Source organism: Dromaius novaehollandiae, unplaced genomic scaffold (genome assembly GCF_036370855.1).
Source record: "Dromaius novaehollandiae isolate bDroNov1 unplaced genomic scaffold, bDroNov1.hap1 HAP1_SCAFFOLD_27, whole genome shotgun sequence".
NCBI classification, from domain to species: Eukaryota; Metazoa; Chordata; class Aves; order Casuariiformes; family Dromaiidae; genus Dromaius; species Dromaius novaehollandiae.
The window spans coordinates 7,577,996-7,598,289 of NW_026991415.1; the positions used below are offsets into that span (position 1 = coordinate 7,577,996).

The 20,294-nt window shown below is 52.3% G+C and overlaps 1 protein-coding gene across 1 annotated transcript; it reads left to right on the forward strand.

The window, feature by feature from the left end:
* The first annotated feature begins 19,499 nt into the window (after positions 1–19,499).
* LOC135326400 (olfactory receptor 14A16-like) lies at positions 19,500–20,222 on the forward strand. The gene has a single exon (XM_064504284.1). The coding sequence runs from the start codon at positions 19,500–19,502 to the stop codon at positions 20,220–20,222; it is 723 nt and encodes a 240-aa protein (XP_064360354.1).
* Positions 20,223–20,294: the final 72 nt, after the last annotated feature.

Consider the following 20,294-nt stretch of genomic DNA (forward strand, 5'->3'; position numbering starts at 1 on the left):
AGACAGCAGTGTGCCCGGGCAGCAAGGAAGGCCAACTGCCTGAAACAGGCTGAAAGCCTCCGACAGACCTGATGTCTTTGTCCCCACGGCTGTTGTCTCTGCCTGTGTCTATGCGTAGACACCAGGGCCTCACTGTCCCCTTGTCCCCTGGGGAGCCCTGCAGGTCTCATGCCATTTTCCTGCATTCAACACTGCACACCCCAACCCGCACACGGCACCCCAGGAAGAGCCATGGAAAACACTTAGGGGAAAGGGTCTCTCTTCCCAGGGTCTCAGTGTCCATGCTTGGATGTTTTGCTTGAAAAACACACCAAGGGTTAACATGGTATCAGAGCCACCTGCACATTTCCTTTGCCTACCTGTAATCAGTGATTACAATTTTCTGCTCTCATCAGCACCCAGTGAGTCTTTGCTGGTAATGGCCCTCAGTGGGATCTATTGATGTTCTACAAAAGTTTGGGATTTGCTTCTGACTTTGACTTGAACATTTTGCTCCATCTCCTTGCAATAGCTGAGGTTCATGGACTCAGCACCAAATACACCATGGGGCTCATTACAATGCAAAAAGCCCTGATGAATCATGTCTCTCTATAATTTTCTTCAAGTAATGTATGACTAATTGGTTTCAGCAGTGTAGCGGAATGATAGTGACTTCAGTTAGAACATAGTGTAAAGGTATTTCTGCTTTTTAAGGTTTTTATGATTAGTATTCTTTTTCAGCTTTCACAATAAGTGACAGCAACATTCTCCAAATGACATAGATCCAGAGTGTCTCCTAAGGAAGTGTGGACATGCAGGAAAAGCAGTGTCCCAGAGGTCAGACACTGCATGGACAATCTTCCTCCCCATCTCCTTAAACCTGCTTTTTCTCTCATCAGCCACCTGGGACTTGCATCACTCCTGTTAAAGTCTAACCTTTTTCCACTGAAGTCTGCAACTGAATGTTACAGCTCATATGCCCCAGTTCCCACCTGCTTTCCTTAGAGAATGAGCTGCAAATAGACACAAAATAATGTTTCTTAACTGCAAGCCAGGAAAAAAAAAAAAAAGCATGATGCAGTTTCCTAAAAATAATTACACTCCTCAACTGTATGCTAAGTCTGAGCTGCCTCCAATGAGGTCCCCTTTCCACAAGGGACAGCCTGGCTAGAAATGTTTTGGATAGATAGGAAATGCTAGATAGAAATAGAATGAAGGACTTGCCCAGAGGAACAAACTACTGAAAGATGGAGCAAGATTTAACCTTCCCACAGTGCAAATCAGCAGTGTGGTATGGGAATGAACAAAGAGTAATGGAAGGAGTTACAGTGTTACAGTGCCCAGACAGTGTGCTGTAAAGGGATGTTAGAAATTGTTAATGTAATCAGGACATGAGGAAGCAGAAGAGAGAGCCATACAGCTCCTGGGGGTCCTGCACTATGCTGGGGGCTGTGCTGCTCTTGGGCATCTTGGACCAGGCTGTGTTTCTGTACAAAAGTCTGGAAAAGCCTTGAGGCAAGCCCCTAGAGAAGAGGGATCTTCCTGGACACTCAGAGCACTCATTCAGTATGCAGCAATGTCAAGGGAAACCCATCCCACCCACTCCAAACCCACTACTCTCCCCAGAGACCTCCCTGGGTGCATGGCCACGTCCCAGACTAGCTTCCATCAGGCCTTCAGCTCCCCAGCATGTCACAGCTTCAAGTGAGCTCTCTAAAGCAACACTTCCCATGGCCCTGGAGCACTGGCAAGACTTTGGGCAGACACCCAGGACACAGGGCAGAGAAAGGGCAGAGACCTCAGGGTGCACAGCTGGGCTCACAGCGTCACAGAGGGGGTGCCACGGGCTGGATAAGCAACCCAAAGAAGTAAAGGTGTCCTTCCTTTGGCAGTGACTTGGAAAGCCCCATCTCTGACAGTATTCAAGGGGGATGGAGTCTCCCTTCTGCAAGAGTCACACCAGGACTGTGTAGAGACTAGGAAGGGCAGGAAGGTTGGTTGTAGGGACATTCTCAAATTTCAGCAGCTGCAGAGGTGGGAGCTGGTCACCTCACGAACTTCTGAATGAGCCCAAATGCAGGTCCTGAGGCACTGCACCACCTTCCAGGCTCTGCACCGGAGCCTGGACAGCAACCCTGCAGTGTGGGGGCATGTCCTGAGAGTCCCATGGTCAAAACTGTGGGAGATGCAGGGTGCCAGGGCTGTAAAGCTCCCCAGGAGAGCTTGAGTGGCAGCTGGGTATGTGCAGGGTGCCAGAGGCTTTAGCGACCCCCAGGCAAGAAACACTGCTTTGAGGGGACACTGAAAAGCCCAAGGCCCAAAAGAGAACCACAGAGGAGAAATGGCTTTCCCTAGGTTCAGGGAAGGCTCAGCCAGAAGGAAAGCTGGGCAAAATGCATGGGAAATGGGAAAACTTCCCCAGATTTGCTCCCTGGCCTGGCCCTCCAGATGATATGTGTTAGGGGCACATTGGCTCTTCTCTGGAGTATTATCTTCATCTTAAGCACCACAGATGGAGAAACCTTGTCGAGGACTTTAAAAAAAAAAACCTGCTTTGGTGCCTCAGGGAGGAAGGCTCTGTCCTCTCCCATATTGCCCTACATCCTACTTTGACAAAAAGAGCGGCCCACAGCAGAAAGCAGTTTTGAAGCTCCCCAAAGAATCTCAGCCTATGGCCTGTGGCTTCGTGCTGTTTCATCCTACATGACTTTTATCCTGGCTTTGAAAAAGGCCAGACCTTAAACCAGCCCTCAAGCCCTGAATTCCTGTACAGATCTGCTCAGTGCAGAGTCCTGCCAGTGGAGGGGTGCAGAAGTGACTTCTCTAGTGCCCCATTTTAGATACTTCACAGCCTTTGCCACCATCTGGAGACATTCCTGAAGGATTTATGAGCACGTTATGGAAAATAACTGGGGTGAAGGGAGGCGACTGCTTTCCAGGATGTGAGGGGAAATCTCTCTGCTCTCGCCCTGGCTGTGCCATCTCCATGGCGGTGACCTCCTGAGCCCCCTGATGATACGAGCTGAGGTCACAGTGGGATGTGCTGCATCACACAGAGGTCTCCCTGGTGCCACAGGGGTACCCGCACAACCCTGCAAGGCCAGGTCACTGCTGGGCACCGCTCATGTGCTGCCTGCCACTGCCCTTTGGAACCACTCCACGGCAAGGAGAGGGGATGGGAGCTGCACTGGGGCCCCTCACTGACAGGCAGAGGAACAGGGGCACATCAGAGAGTTTTGTGTAACGAGACAGGAAGAGCGTCCTTCCTCCTCATCTGGAGAGGTGAGCCAAGGGCAAGGGGACAAGCGAGATGCAGGACTGCTAGACCGCCACCATCAGCCCAGACCACAGTTCCTTGTTGCCAGCACTCCTGCGGCTCTGCACTGAGGGTAAGGGCTATGGGAGCTCCTTCCTGAGGGGTCGCACAGAGACTGTTAACTGCGAAAAGAGCTGTGGATCCCAGGCTGTGGGGGTGGCTGGACAGGGTGGGGGCTGCCGTGAGAGCCCTGTTGTAGGGTCCCGATGGGGCCAAAGGGGTGAGAGGACGCAGCCCGGCCTGGCACCAGCACTGGCCTCGGGGCTGCTCCCCTGTGCCTGGCACGGCCCCCGGGCGCAGGGCAGCCAGGAGCCCCGCGGGGCCCCTGCGGCAGAGCCCAGACCCTGCGGAGCAGCAGCCGGGCCCTGGGGCCCTGCACTGCGGAGGCACATGGCGCCGGGCTGCCCCCAGGCCCCGCCACGCCACCCGGTGCCACCCACAACATGGCGCCCCACCGTGGGGGAGGGGGGAGGGGAGGGGCTGCCCACCAGGTCACACAGGGCTGCAGCGTTGCCATGGCATCTCCCCTTCAGTGCTGCCCTCCTATTGGCCAGCAAGGGGAGGAGGGCAGGCTGGCCTTGACTGATGGCTGTGTCAGCCAATGGGAGTGCAGCAGGCTGCTGGGGGCCTCGCCAGGGCCCTGCCCCAGGCTCCCTTTTGTCCTGAACAGGGCGTTTCCCAGGGCTCGCAGAGAGGCTGTCCCCGCGGGTCCCGCCGGGCCCCAGCCGCTGCGGCTGCTCCGGGCCTCTTGCTGGGCCGCAGCCCTGTGGCCCTGGCAGCAGCCGGGAGGGTGTTTGCAGAGCAGCTCTGTGCTGGGAGCTGCTGGGCTGCTGCAGGGCCTGGGCAGCTGCTGGGCGGCCAGTGCTGCCCTGGCCGGTGCCATTAGCCCTGCTCCCAGGCCGGGCTGCAGAGCTGCTGAATCCCGGCTCTGCTGGTTCCACCCGCTGAGATGCCCTGGCCGCAGTCCTTCCCCGTGTCTCAGAGTGTCAGGGCCCCAAGCAGGAGAGTGCTTGTTGTCCTGGGTGTGTGGAGGATTTGCTGGGGGTGTTCAGCACTGGGGCAGGAACCAGACTTGGGAGTTGCGGGATGGCTTCTCCCTCTGCCTGGGCCATGAGGCCCTGCTGTCTCCAGCTCCATGGTCGCTACTCCCATGCAATCCTCTTGGTAGGAGATGTTGCCCAGAATTGCTTGCAGGCCTTTCTGCAATTGCTAAGTGTCACGGGCCAGGTGGAGGTGCTACCTAGGCAGGAGCTGATGTTCTCTTGGGGCAGTAACTGGTGTGTAATGGCTGTTTTGCTGCACTGTGGTGGTTGTGAGGCCATGGGGGTGAGTCCAGGTGGCTGTTCAGGAGCTGGCTGAGCCTTGGGGGAGGCAGGGGCAGCTGCAGGCGGCAATAGCCGTGTGGCCGGGCTGTGGGCAGGGAGGTGACGGCTGTCTGCGAGAGCTGGGCCAGGAGATCCCCAGTGTCACATCAGCTCTTGGTCAGTAGCTGCCAGGCCACCAGCAGGCCCGTGGCTCAGTTTATGCTTTGGAGCTCACTTCTGCCTGAGCAGCTGATAAGCCAGGAGTTGGCTTATGGCTGGAGAAGTTATTGTGAGGTAGCTGCTGTCTCAGAGGCTCATAGGCAGTGACAGGCACATGGCTGTGAAGGGGACTGTGGGGTCATCTCCTTCTGAGTCCCTGATAGGCCAGCAGCAGGCCCCTGCCTGGGAAGTTCCTTGGGAGGTCACTGCAGACAGAGCAGCTGGCAGGGCAGCAGCTGGCCCCTGGCTGGGAACTGACTCGGAGGTCCCTGCTGTCCCAGCAGCCTCCGGGGCTGCAGCAGGCGCCTGGCTATAAAGGTGCCTGTGAGGCGCCTTCTGGGTGAGAAGCCAATAGGCCAGCAGCAGGCTGTGAAGTGGGGAATGTGCTGGTGAGTTCAGTTGTGTGTCAGTATGTGATAGGCCAGTAGCAGCAGGCCCCTTGCTGGGAACTGATTTTGAGGTCATTTCCTCCAGAGCAGCAGGGAGGCCAGCAGCAGGCATTTAGCAGAGAAATGTTTGTGAGCTGACGTCTGTCTCAGTGCCTGACAGACTGTGTGGAGGCACATTGCTGGGAGAGTCGCTGTGAGGTCACTTGTCTCTGCAAGGCTAGCACTTGGCTGATGGCTTGGGCATTTGCTTGTGGGGTCCCTTCTGCCTGAGTCCTGATAGGCCAGCAGCAGGCAGATAGGTGTGGAAGCAGACGGTGAGGTCTCTTGGGTCAGGGTACCTGGTAGGGCAGCAGCATGTTCATGGCAGGGGATGTTATTTCAAGGAAACCTCTTCCTCTGAAGCCCATAGGCCATCAGCAGGCACCTGGTGGGGATATGGACTTGTGAGGTCACTTCTGTCTGAGCAGCTGCTAGGCCAGGAGAAGGCCCATGGCTTGGATGTTGGTGGTGAGGTCACTTCTGGGTTTGGTGAGCGTGCTGGGAGGAGGAATTAACACCTGCAGGGCTCTACAGCACTATTTAGAGATGCAACTAGGGAAGTGCTGCCCTGGCCATTGGCATTAGCCCTGCTCCCAGGCCGGGCTGCAGAGCTGCTGAATCCCGGCTCTGCTGGTTCCACCCGCTGAGATGCCCTGGCCACACTCCTTCCCCGTGTCTCAGAGTGTCAGGGCCCCAAGCAGGAGAGTGCTTGTTGTCCTGGGGGTGTGGAGGATTTGCTGGGTGTGTTCAGCACTGGGGCAGGAACCAGACTGGGGAGTTGCGGGAAGGCTTCTCCCTCTGCCTGGGCCATGAAGCCCTGCTGTCTCCAGCTCCATGGTCGCTGCTCCCATGCAATCCTCCTGTTAGGAGATGTTGCCTAGAATCACTTGCAGGCCTTTCCCTAATTCCTGTAACAGGCATGTGGCTGTGGTGGTGCCTGTGAGGTCATCTCTTTCTGTGTCCCTGATAGGCCAGCATCAGGTACACAGCTTGGAAATCCCTTGTGAGGTCACTGCTCACAGAGTACCTGGAAAGCCAGCAGCTTGCACATGACTTGGAATTTACTCTGAGGTCACTCCTGTCCCAGCAGCACATAGGCCTGCCGCAGGCACCTGGCTGTAAACGTAGACATGGAGTTTGACTTTGTGCATCCTCCTAAGTTCAGGCTTACAACCCTCCGCTAGTCGATGAGGGAGTCCAGCCAGAATGTTTATGTTGCTAAGTGAGTTAAGAGCAGGTGTGAGTGTTGACAGAAGTAATCTCTGATTTCCAGTGTGTGTGCGCTACAGAAAATTCTGCCCCATGAAAACACCAGGCAGCTTCTGAGATTTTTCTCACAGATCTGAATGATATCTCTGTTGCTTGATTCCTGGAGGTGGGAAGTGAATAGGCCCAAGGCAGTGACTGGCTGTTCAGAGGAAGTGCCTGTTCCAAGCCCCCCGAGGACTAGAAGCAAATGGAAGGGCTAAAGATTTGGTCTTTGTGTGTTTGGGGCCCCTGTGGGTGCCCTGGCTGCTGCCATGTGTGGTCATATGGCCTGTGTGTCCCTAATGTATAGCTAGCTGTATGTTGGCTGGCCACCCTCTGTGATGCGAGAGTTGCGGGTGTGGCGTGTCACAGTGGTGGGGCGCCCTGTGGTGGGGATGGGTGGTGGCCCCAGTGTCTTGGCACTTGTACCAGGAGGAGGTGTCTGGAGAGAGCAGTTCTGTGCGTGGGGAGTGCTGCCAGGCTGGGGAGCTGGGGAGCCCTGGGGGGTGAGGAGGTGACTTGGCTCGCAGGGCCCAGGCTGCCCTGGTGGCCAGAGCCAGGGATGCTGGCAGCCTGCTGCCTTCTGTGCACTGAGGTTCAGGCCTTGAGCTTCCTCAGCTCTTGCCAGGATCTGCAGCCAGATATGCCACATAGACTGTGAAATAGATAGAAAAATGCAGCTTAGAGTATTTGGATTAGAAGAGGTCATCTTTCAGAAAGGGTTCCTTGTTGGAGATTCTTGAAGTTAACACTTCTCAGAGCTGTCCAACAGAGGCACTGCAGTTGCCTCTCTCTCCTATTAGCAAAGGCTAAGGGGGGATACCACCGGTATACCTAATTGGTGCAGACACTCTCTTTTGTTCTCACATTGCAGGACCCTAGAAACTCTTTGTTTACAGTGCAGTAGTATCCCCTAAATAGCCATTACTTAACCATCTGATTAAATCCCCTCCAATCCAGTGAATTATAGAGAGGATGTTGAGCTCTTCCTGCTGAAGGCCTCGCTGCTTCCGGGCTCTCTGCTGCTCCTTGCACCCTGCGCACTGCCCTGGGCTCTGACACAGGACATCCAGGGGCTGACATCTAGCAGGAGACCTCAGAGAGCAGTTTAGATCATGTGGGACTTTTTTCACCCACACAGTTAACAAGGAAAGGGTCTTGCCACAGTGGAGTGCTCAGAGGTGCCATTTCAAGTGTCAATAACACAGTCTTTAGCTTTTAAAGTGGGCAAAATAAGGAAAACTTCCAAAGACAAAGCATTTTTTCAGAAAACAACTGATCTTTAAGAAAACTTCTCCCAGACATGCAGTGATTATAGTGAGTTGTGATGCTCAAGCACTTGCCTGCAAGTCAGCAGGAAATACTTCAGGAGTCATAGCTGAGAACCAGCTTGCAAAGCTGAAGTTGTTTTGTGCAGATAACTTGCAAGGCCCCTCAGAATTAGGTTCCTCACCTTTCCATGTGCTCCTCTCTTCTCTAAGAGAGCCATTTCTGACCTGACAGATCAGGTGTCCAACTCAGCTGAACTTGTTTTGCAATGTGTCACCAAGCTGGTTGAGGCCTGCAGGTGCTGAAGCTCCTGCCTGATCAGCTCGGGCACAGCCTGGGTCTTAGCTCACTTGTGGACTCTTCTTTGCAAGTGAACCCCTGTGAGATGAAATCCCACGTGTGGATCTGAGGCTAATTTGGACAAAGGTGCCCTCTTGGCAGTGAGGTGTAGATAAACGCAAGTGAGGGTCAGTTCCTTCTGGAGTGGTGCAGGGCTGTCCCAGGAGGCCTTGCACAGTTCAGCTCACCCACCCATCATCAAACTGTGGTAAGGAAATTAGAGGTAGCCGCTTAGCACAACTGCTATAAAACTTGCTTAGCATGAGGAGCTAAATTGGCTGAAGCCTTAGGCTGCACTCAGAGAACATGAGGAACTTTCAGCTAGTTCGGTAAGGAAGGGCCCCAGAGCGGGTTCCAGCTGGAAAGAGCAGGGTGTTACAAGCAGTCTGTGTTCCTGTGTCTCACACTCTGAAAGGGAGGACGTCAAGACTTTGAAATAAGGCCTGTGCAGGGCATCAGGACCTTGAGAAACAAAGCCTCCTCTCACTGCTGGGGCAGTGTTAATCGTTGTGGTCTGGAATTACCTCCTCCTTGTCAGGACCTTGAGAGACAACGGCAGGACCCAACACGGAATGAAAGCAGCAGAAAGAAATCCATCAGCAGAAAGCACAACAGTAAAAATAAGGAAAAAAACACCCTGCCTAGGGATGACAATGAGACCCGATAAGGAGCAGGAGACCCTAGACCTGAATACTGGTATTGGTCTGAACTACCACGTGAGGGGTGGGAAACTTAAGTTGAAAAGTTATAATTGCCCAAGGATTTCTTTGTTCGGGGTCCCTCTTCAAAGGCACCCAGCTTGAGCTGTAATTACTGCATGTGCATCACTAAAATTTAATTATTTAATTTGCTTTCATTTGGCTCTGAACTTTTTCAGCGAGAACTTAGAGCCCTGTTGTGGTGGCCGGCGAGCCTAATCTTCCATAACAATTCACAGTGCAGGGAATGAAAAGGGAGTGTGGCTAGATTCAATTGGACACCTGTAAGACATCGCTCTAACACAGGTGTGTTGAGATTTGTGCACATTTGGCCATCCAAAAAAACAGTGTTTCCTTGAAGCTGTTCTCCCTTGTTTCCTCTATCGGTTGACACCTCAGAGTGTGACATACTCTGTGCAGAGAGTGAGAGATGGCACGGACAGCCATGGGCAGGGGGTGGTGTTGGGGCACTGGGATCTGTGCGAGACACAAAAATACCTTGTTTAATGGTGCAGGCCTGATTATAACAGAAGTGTTCAGAAAATGACATTGAAAATGAAACAAGAAGGAAATTAAGAAAAAGACTTAAAGCAAATAAATGTTCTGTTATACTTGTCATCTTTAAATTCTTGTGTGTCCTTATTATCTTTCTTGATTTTTTTTTTCTTTTTTTTCTTTTTTTAATATAATGGTCCTTTAGGGGGATGTTGTGTTTTTTCTTTTCTTTTTTTTTAAAAAAAAGGAAAGAGATTTTCAGAGCTGGGGTGGGATGCAGTCACAGGGTCATGGACATGTGGTGCCATGGCAGGTGCCCTGGTCCCCTCTGTCCAGACTCCATCTGCAGCTCCCAGGGGCTTTGGTCTCCCGCAGGTCCCCTGTGAGAGCTGCCAGGCCCAGGCAGGTGCCTCAAAGACACCTGGGCCTCCCCAGGTGCCACTGGGTGCTTGTGGTTGGACACCTGAATTCTGCTTGGAAAGCTGTAGAGCTGTTTTTCAACAATTCAAAGATATGAGCCCACTTTCATCAGCTCAAAGGATTAATTTTAATGTCAATGTTTTGCTATGATGAAATAGTGGAAATCTTCAGGAAGGGTCTTAATCTGGGGAGAAGAAATATTGATCTGCCCCGACCTTGTGTTTCCACTGCTCTGTCTATTAGGCTGTGGATGTAATCTCAGTGATCTCTCACATATCTGCATGTGTCCTGATTAAACTGGTCATTTCTAAAGGCATCTTTGCATCAGACTCTCTCTGTGTATGCACTTTCCATCGTTTCTCAGTTTTCCTCCTCCCCTTGCTCTTTATCCTTTCAGATACCTCTCAACTCTCCAGTTGCTGCTCTGAGCATCTGGGAGTCTGAAGCTTGCCTCGTCTTTCAGCAGTCTCAGTGTCTCTTTAGCCAGCTCCTTTGTTCTGCTTCTTGTCTATCCCTTCCTATCTATCTGTCAAAAACATTTCAAGGAAGGTTATGTCTTGTGGGATGTGGAGCTCACTGGAGGCAGCTTGGACTTGACACAGAGTTGAGGAGTGTCTTTTATCTTTTATTTATTTGAGTGTTTCAAATTTTATTTTGGTTTCATTGCAATTACAACATGCTTCTGTGCCTGTTTGCAGCTAGTTCTCTAAGGAAAGCAGGTGGGAATTGGTGCACATGAGTTGTAACCTTCAGCTACAGACTTGAGAGGAAAAAGCTTAGATTTTAACAAGAGTGCTCTACGTCCCCAGTGGCTGATGACGGAATTGACAGGGCTGGGGAGCTGGGGAGGAAGGTTGTCCATACGTGTCTCCTGTCAAAAATCCTGCTTTTCCTGTATGTCCAGACTTCATTCAGAGACCCAGTGGGCCAGTATTAGTTGGAGAATGTGGGTATCACTTATTCTGGAAACTGAAGAACAAAGAAAGCTTCCGAAGCAGACATCTTTCATTTTTAGGGTCATTAAAAACTGCCTAATTTCAATACTCTCCTGAAAGTTTCCCAATTAGCCACACAAGACTTGAAGAACTAAAGAAAATTATGGAAAGAGGCATGGCTCCTTAGGGGTTTTGGCATTTTAATGATCTCTATCTGTTTCTGGCTGTATCTGGTGCTGAGCGCATGAACTTCAGACACTGAGAGGAGACTGAAGAAACCTCTCAAGAAGTTAAAGTCAGAAGCAAATCCCAAGTTTCCTGGGGTGTTAACAGGTCCCACTGAGGGCCATTACCAACAAAGTCTCCACAGGGGCTGATTAGAGCACACAGTTGGAGGCCCTGATTGCAGGCAGGCAAAGGCAATGTGCAGGTGGCTGTGATGTGTGTTATCAGGCAGAGCAGCCAGGCACTGACAGCCAGCCCCTGGGTAGGGTGATGCTTTCCATGATGCTTTGCTCAGGGCTCTTGCTGGGGGCAGTGTGCGGGTCGGGGTGCACGATGCTGAGTGCAGAATCATGATACGGCACCTGCTGGGCTCCCAAGGGACAAGGAGGCAGCAAGGCCACAGTGCTTTAAGGAATGGTGTCTTCTCATGGGCCTTGGTGGCAGAGACAACAGCCATAGCCAAGAGGATAAAGACCTTGCTGCGTTGGGAGCTTTCAGCCTTGGCAGTGTGCTCAGCCACCCCCACCACAGGTCATCCTATGCTTTCCCATGCCTGTTCCTGTTTCCTTGCAGACTGTAGACACCCAGCCTGCTTCCCCACCTTGCTCTCACCCCAAGATCTCGCTGCCTATCCTGATGTCTTCCTGTCCTCACTTGCTTTTCCTTGAAACACAAAGCCAGGGACTGATCACAGACTCCTCCTGGGTGACCGGTAGCACCACAGCACTACCCTATGAGTGATATTTTCTTTTCCTAATGTCACATCTAAAGCTCAAAAGCTGCAGTTTGTGGCTTTTTCTCATGCTGTTTCCCACTACCAAGAAAAGCTCCATCATTTCTCAAGCCACTGTTCAAGGAGTCACAGGCTCCTACTCTACTGCCCTTCACCTCCACTTCAGCAGGCTAAAGCAGCCCAGGTCCCTCAGCCTCTCCTCACGGATGGGATTTTTCCCACCTAGGCACAGGACTTGGCACTTCTCTTGTAAATCTTCATGAGGTATCTGTTGTCTGAATCACATGAGTTTCTCAAGAGCCTTCTGGACTAAAGTTCATCTGTGTCAAAATGAAGAAACAAAGCAAAAAAGAAAACCCCAAACCAAACCAGAACAGCACCAATGAGCTAAGGGTAAGCAGGGGTGGGGTGGGCTGTATGGGAACAATCAGAATGGTAAAAGATACAAATTAAGAAGGGAAGAAAACAAACAAAAAAAGGAAATTAAAAGTGAAGCAAAGGATGGATCACAGCTCTTTGAGGGATTCCTGCCAACAAGCCCTGCATCTGAATAATTCTGCCTGGAGGAAGCGGGCCTACTTCCACTCTCATAGGGAACCTGTGTGCTTTGCCTGCCATCAACAAGAGAAGATCAAGAGTGGGAAGAATCAGACTCCTTCAGGGTGGAAGGGACCTCAGGAGGTCTCTAGCCTAATCTCCTTGCTCACAGCAGGGTCAGCTCTGGGGTCAGACTAGGTTGCTCTGGCCTTTATCCAGGCTGGTCTTGGAAACCTCCAAGGCAGGAGACTGCACAGCCTCTCTGGGCAACCACTTCCAATGCTTGACGATCCCCATAGTGGAAAAACTTTTCCTTATCTCCTGCATGAATGTCTCTTCTTTCAGCCAATGCCCATTGTCTCTTGTCCTGCCGCCATGCATTCTGGTGAAGCGCCTGGCTCCATCTTGTTGATGACCTCCTTGCAGCCATTGGAAGGCTGCTCTGAGCTCCCTCCAAAGCCGTCTCTTCTGCAAGTTGAAAAAGCCCCATTTCCTCACAGAGCAAGTGCTCCAGCTCCCTGACTACTGTGAGGACACTCAGCTGAATTTGCTTCCAATTATTAGCCTCTCTCTTGTTCTGAGAAGCCGACACTGGATGTAGTATTCTCTAGGTGGTCTAATGAATACTGACTAGAAGGTGGTCATCAACCTCCTGGCTGTGCTCCTGGTCAGACAGCCCACAATGCTTCTGGCCTTCTTTGCTGCCAGGCAACGCTGCTCGCTCATGTATTGCCTCTGTTCCCCAGGATCCTCAGGTCCTTTTCTGCAGAGCTGCTCCCCAGGTACTCAGGCCCCAGCCTGTAACACTGTGGGGGTGTTGGTTTCTCCCAGGTGCAAGACCTGGCATTTGTCCTTGTTGAATTCATGAGGTTCCTGACAGCCCATTCCTCCTGCCTGTCTAGCTCCCTCTGAGTGGCAGCCGTCAAGCATATGACTGGGTCTCCCAGCCTCCAGTTTGGGGTCATCTACAAGTATGATGAGTGTTGCCTCCTGCATATAACTAATACAGATGATAAACAGGACAAGTTTCTGGAGAGACCAGTGGTGCTCCACTTCTCCCTGGCCTCCAGGAAGAGTGCTATCCATTCACCACCGCCCTCTGAGCCTGATCTCCCAAGCAGCTTTTACACATCCGGTTGTCTGCTCTTCTAGCCTATAATACTCTAACGTGAATGCAAGAATATTGAGGGAGACAGTGTCAAACACCTTGCTGAAGTCTGGGTAAAAGACATTTACTCTTCTCCATCCACAAATAGAGTTTCTAATCATAGCAGGCAATCAGGTTGGTGAGGCACAATCTTCCCCAGGTAAAACCATGCCAAGTGTTCCCAGGCACCTTCTTCTCCTTCATGTGCCCAGAAATGTGATCTGAAAGGATTCATTCCATGACCCACTCCTCACCAAAGTGAGGCTGAACTGCCTGCAGCTCCCCAGGTTGCCCTTGGGGCCTTTTTGGAAGATGGATGTAACATTTGCCTTTCTGCAGTCATTGGGCCTTCACCCCATCTCCACAACCTTGCAAAGATGGTAGCGAGTGGCCTTGCAGTGACAGCAGTCAGCTCTCACAGCATCCTCACATGCAGCCCGTCCAGCCCCACTGACTGGTGTAGTTTGAGTCCTCACAAGGAATCCCTCATTAACCTCATCCACCACTGGCTGTTTTTCTCCTCTGGAGTCCTGACTCAAGGCACAACAGCCCAGGAGACTTTGCTTGTGGAAATGGAAGCTGGGTTCAATGGGTTGAGTTCCTCAGACCTATCTGCATCTGCTGCTACAAGATTCCCTGTCCCATTTAGCAGGGAGGCCACATTTTCCTTTTTATTCTTTGATTCTTGCTGAAGCAGTAGCAGCTCATCTTCATGCCCTTGACGTCCCCTGCGAGGGTCAATCGTAGGGGAGCTTTTTCTTCCCTAACACCAAGCCTATGATGCTGGACAATATTTCTAAATTCCTCCTTTGCCTCTCCCTTCTTCCCCCTGCTGTATGCTGCCCTATTACGCTGGAGCTAAGGTGCGAGGTCCCTGTTTAGCTAAGTTGGTCCCCTGAGGTGTCTGCTAGTTTTAGCGAGTATTGGGATGGCCCATCCTTGTCCTTGGCAGGTCTGTCCTTAAAGACCTGCTGGCCTTCCCGAGAGGAAATCATCACCCTTATTGGCTCATCTGGCAGCTGTGCAAAGAAGTTGTCCTTGATGCCCTCCAGAATCCTCCTGGCCTGCTTGCACTCTGCTGTTTGCCCTTCCAGTTCATGTCAGGGGGATTAAAGTCCCCCGCACAAGAACCAGGGCCTGTTTGACAGACTTTCTCACACTACTTATAGGAGACTGCATCCGCCTCCTTACCTTCATTGGGTGGTCTGTAGCTCCCATCATGATGTCACCCGTACTGTGATGCTCACCCACAAGCACCCACCCAAACCCTTGTCCATCCCATGCAAGAGCTCCACACACCCGAGCTGCCCCTTCACACAACAGACATCCCCCCTGCTCATCTTGCCTGACAGTCTCTCCTGAAGAGATTGTACCCTACAAGCATTGCCCTCCAGTCCTGTGAGGGATCCCACCACATCTCCATCATTCCAACAGTGTTTCAGACCTCTGACAGCTTGTGCATCTCCAGCTGTTCCTGTGTGTACCCCAGGATGCATGCATTTGCATACATTTGGGCTGCAGAGCCTCAGCTGTGGCACAGAGTGCACACTGGTCATGGTAAAACCTATTACCAAGAGCCAAAGACACCGTGTGTGCCATGGCCCCACTTCAGAGCACAGACATGCTGGCAGAGATAGCAGGTGGCAATGTAATGGTGAAAGGAGCTTCCCGCTAAGAGAGCAAACCCTGCAGTGCCCAAAGCCAGGGAGAAACAGAGCTGGGCTGTGCTGAAATGGCAGGAGAGGGGTTTGCTGCCTCAGCTGATTCACAGCACCATGGGGCCTGTGACAGAAGTGAATCCATCTCCAGGCAGGACAAGGTGCCTCTGAAGAAATCTCTGGGCCTGGGCAGCGTCAGATCCAGGCACCCTGTGGACACATTTAGCGCAGTCCCTGTTCATGTCATCTGGGTGTGAGAAGAAGTCCATAGGGAGGCGAGTAAGAAGGGTTTGAGAGTGGAGGCCTTGGTGTGATGTGCCTCCCATTTATGTAGCACACTTGGATGCAGATGGGAGGGACTTTGCCTAAAGACAGTGGTGGCATTCAGTTGCCTGGGCACAAGTAGAAAACCCTGAGATAACCTAGGGGCTTTGCCCAGCAACCACTCCAAAAGGGCATTGTTTTCCCATAGGTCCCACCCATGTGGTTGTGCTAGAAAACCCAGGCATCTGACATGGACCTGCCCGACTATTTTGATGTCATTATATGAAGTGTCTGCACTGAATTACATTAGCAGTTTGCACTGTAGGCATCTCCATGTGCCTCAGCTTCATAGTGAGTGGTGCTCTAACAGGAGTGGGCATCTAGTGCCTTTTGAGATGGCCAAGGAAATTCCCCATCTGGCCCTGCCTGAGGCTCCAGAAGGATGGGGGTCACACAGTCACTCCAACAGAGCAAGCAGACACTGGCACGTGCCTTGGACCATCTCTGTCTCTTCAGAAGTCAGCAGGTGTTTGTGTGTGGGCAACTGACTCCCACCCTCCATCTCCAGTGACTCCAGTGGGAGCTTAGGCAAGGAGCTCATGGGCAGATCTGTTGTGCACGCTTCAGCTTAGGCAAGGGGAATGTCAGCTCCTGTGTGTTTGTGGATATAATGGGAGGGATGTGAATCCCACTCCAGCCCAGGACCTTCTAAACCATCATGAGATGCCCAGATTGACTCATCTGAATCAATACCTGAACCATGTGTCAATGAACTCCCTTCTTTTCCCCATCTAGGTGACCTGCCTAGTGAAGACATGGGAAGAGGGGCTTCCAGAGTGGGACATTTCCACCTCTCATAGAGAACCATCCTCTGATGAGACAAAAAGCAATGCTGGAATGGGTTTCTCTCCACTGTTTAGAGAGGGACCATGGGTGATTATTCTGGCATGGGGTTATTGTGCCCCTTCTGCATGCACACCTTGCCACTTCTTCTTGTACATCTTCAGCATGTTTCTTTTGTCCAAATCCCTGAGCAGTTCTGCCCTTCAGAGCTGCCTCCCTTTGTCTCCCCTCTTGACCCTTTCTAGGTTTCCTGCCTAGTGAAGAGATGGGAATTGGGGCTTACAGAGTCGGACATTTCCACCTCTTGCAGATAACCATCCTCTGATGAAACAAAGTGCAATGTTGGAATCAGTCTCCACTCTTCAGAGAGGGACTAAAGCTGATTATTTTAGTTTACCTCAGTGAACATTTCCCAGGAGGAGGGAGCACAAGGGACAGAGAAATTCAGGCCTTCAGCTGGGCCTCTGCTCCTGAGTGGGGCCAGGCTCCTGGGATGGAGGGAGCTCATGGCAACCTGGCAGCACTGCCCAGACACAGCTGTGTGCAGGAGCAGCTCCTCTGCAAGGAGCAGCAGGGCTGTGGGCACTGCCTGCTGCTGCTGACATGAGCTGAGAGAAGGCAGGGAGAAGTGAGAGGCAGTGTGGAGTGGGAGGACAGAGGAGAGCTCACTGTGGGAGGAATCTTCACAGCCCTTTGCATGGTAAGTCTCTGGATGCAGGGTGATACTACTGAGGTTCCTGGAGGGGTCTTCTGAACCCAGCCCGTAACATGGGGTGACTGGCATTTTAATGCTCTCTCTCCTGGATTATCCAGGGCATAGCAGGAGGAGGAGATGCTTCAGAGCAGGATTCCCTGCCTCACTCTCACAGGGACAGGGCATCCTGCTACCGGAAAGGGCATCCTGCTACCGGAAAGGGCATCCTGCTACCTTCTTCCAGAGATACTGCAGCGGTGTTCTGCTAGGGTGGCACCCAGGTCTGTGCAGGGCAGTGATTCAGAGCAGCATTCCTGTGCCCCAGGGTGCTGTGTGCCCAGGGCAGAGACTCTGCTGCCTGCAAGGGTCAGCACTCAGCCTGCCTGGGGAGCTCCCCACGGCACTGAGGGAGAAGCTCTGGGTGGGAGGATCGACCCCTGGCCAGGCAGGTTTGTTCTCCCATCAAGAGGGTGCTGCATGGGTCGAGGCTGCTCACAGCTCTAACTCATGCACAGGACATGTCCAAGGGGTCTTTGCAAGAGGAAGATCAAGAGAAGGGCTACTTGAAAGGGAAGGAGCTTTCCATCTGGTGTCTTTGCTTTCTGTTTTCTCCCTAATTTTAGCAGGGAGAAAAAAGGAGAGTTTTCTTTTTTAGCAAGGAACTGGGACTCACACACCTTCCCTCTCAGAGATCAGGAGGTCTGGGAGAAAGCTCAGCAAACCCCTTCAGCCCCACCTCCACCTACAGACAGCATCAGCATCAGCATCAGCTGTGTGGTCTCCCTTGGGTGTATGTTACCTGCTCCTTATGAACTGCAGGCACAGAGATGCCTCTGGACAGTGCACTGTCCCAGGAGGTTTCTGTCAGGCAGATCTGAGCACACAAAAAGGTGTGACGCGGTCTGTGAGCACTGACTAGAAGAGATATTGGGACAGAGAAAGGTGCCAGCAGGGACTGCTCCAGGCAGCAGAGACAGGCAGGGAAGGAGAGGGAACTGCTAAGAGAATCATCGTGGGAGGATGGATTTGGGCAAGTCATGATCAGTCCCTCCAATGCCAACACACTGCACTGAGCAAGCCCCCCACGTCTCTGCTTGCACCCAGCAGAGCCTCTGCCCTGACAGCCATGAAGCCCAGGCCTTCAGCTGCCTCCTCTGTAGCCAGACCTCCAGCAGAAGAGAGGGGCATCTCTCCTGCCAGGGGCCCATTTAGCGCTGCCCAGCAAAGGGGCTGAGCGTGACTGCCCTGCAATGTCGCCATCTGCCAGGTGGCATGCCCCACAGGATAAGGCGAAGGCTTTCCCAAGTGTCCCTCTGTCTCTCTCCTTGCCTCCCTTGGCAGCAGGATCATGGTGTTGCTCCTTGTTTCCTCTGCTGTCCATGCTGCCCCTGTTCTTCTCTCAGGTGCTCCGGGGTGGATGGGTTTTCAGCTGCAGTTCAGACACCACCACTGCGAGTTGGGCAGCAGAGGGGTCTGCATGGAAGTGAGGGGTCCGCAGCCCCCTCCTAAGCTGTGTGACTCCAGGAAATGCAGTCTGTGGGGTTGGGAAATGAGCTGATCCTCCCTTAAGGAGAACCCATCTCCAGTCCTGCTGGTCCTTTGACTGTTTCCCTGTGGTGTCCTGCCAGGCTGCGAGCGGCCCCCCAGAAAGGCACTGCTGTCTCAAAGCATCTGTAAAATCTGAGAGACCATGAAGACAGTACAGAGATGCTGAGAGTATGGAGATGATGGTGGGTGTCTGTACATGGGCATCTGAAAAGAGCTCGGGGTGTCCTTGGCTAGAAGGGGAGTGTGGAGACCTCCCTCTGGTGCCCGGAGAAAGGGTGAGAAGTTTGGAGACCTGCACTTTGAAACAGGGTTCTTCTGCTCTCAGCAGTGGCTAGTTTCCTTTTAGGGTAACATATGAGTGCGATCGTCCACCAGCTCAACGAGGTGGGAGCACAGGACAGCTGGGAACAAGACTAATAGACAGACCAGCTGTCCTCATGCTGCAACAAAGGACAGTGAAACCATTTTTCTCAGGACTCACAGTAGAACCACCAAGGACTTCTACCTTTGAGGAACACTGCCCAGGGGTGACAAGGACATCTCAAAGAAAATAAGAAATCCCAGAAATTCTGTTCCTCAAACCTCATTCTTTAGAACTGAGAGTGAAGATGCTGAAAACCCCTTCTACATGATGAGTGTATTTCAGCTGACAGAAATTGTGAGTGTCAGCGCTCGTCACCCCCAATCCCCCATTCCCAGTGCTGCACAGCACAACTGACTCCTCTGGAGCCCACGGGCAGAGGTCGCTGCTCCTCGCAGCAGCACACTGCAAAGTGGAGCCCAAGCAAGGGAGCTGCACAGAGATCTACTCAGTAAAGAGAGAGGCAATGTGGGGGGTTGTATGAGAACTGCAACAACTGGGGGTTTTTTTGTTTTTTTTGTTTGTTTTTGCTTGAAACATCTCTCCTAACTTCTCAATGTCTTTTCTTCTTTGGACAATTCCCCATGCTCAGAGAGAGCAAAATGTCCAACAGCAGCTCCTTCAACGAGTTCCTCCTCCAGGCATTTGCTGACACACGGGAGCTGCAGCTCTTGCACTTCTCGCTCTTCCTGGGCATCTACCTGGCTGCCCTCCTGGGCAACGGCCTCATCATCACAGCCGTAGCCTGCGACCACCACCTCCACACCCCCATGTACTTCTTCCTCCTCAACCTCTCCATCCTCGACCTTGGCTCCATCTCTGTCACTGTCCCCAAATCCATGGCCAATTCCCTGTGGGACACCAGGGCCATTTCCTACTTGGGATGTGCTGCCCAGGTCTTCCTGGTTGGGATCCTGTTTGCAGCCGAGTATTCTCTCCTCACAGTCATGGCCTATGACCGCTACATTGCCATCTGCAGACCCCTGCACTACGGGACCCTCATGGACAGTAGAGCTTGTGTCAAAATGGCAGCAGCTGCCTGGGCCAGTGGTTTTCTCAATGCTCTCCTGCACACTGCGAACACATTTTCAATACCACTCTGCCAAGGCAACACAGTGGACCAGGTCTTCTGTGAAATCCCCCAGATCCTCAAGCTCTCCTGTTCAGATGCCTACCTCAGGGAAGTGGGCCTTCTTGTGGTTAGTGTTTTTTTAATCTTTGGTTGTTTCATTTTCATTGTGGTGTCCTACGTGCAGATCTTCACTGCTGTGCTGAGGATCCCATCTGAGCAGGGCCGGCACAAAGCCTTTTCCATGTGCCTCCCGCACCTGGCCGTGGTCTCCCTATTCATCAGCACTGTCATGATTGCCTACCTGAAGCCCCCCTCCCTCTCCTCCCCAGCTCTGGATCTGGTGGTGGCTGTTCTGTACTCGGTGGTGCCTCCAGCACTGAACCCCCTCATCTACAGTATGAGGAACAAGGAACTCAAAGATGCGCTGGGGAAAGTGCTTTCATGGCCATTTTTCAGCAGTGGTAACATTGCCATTGCTCTCCACAAATGACTCTCAGTGTATCCCATACCAGGAGTGTGCATTTTTTGTTCACTTTAATTTTATTATGACTGTTGTTATTAT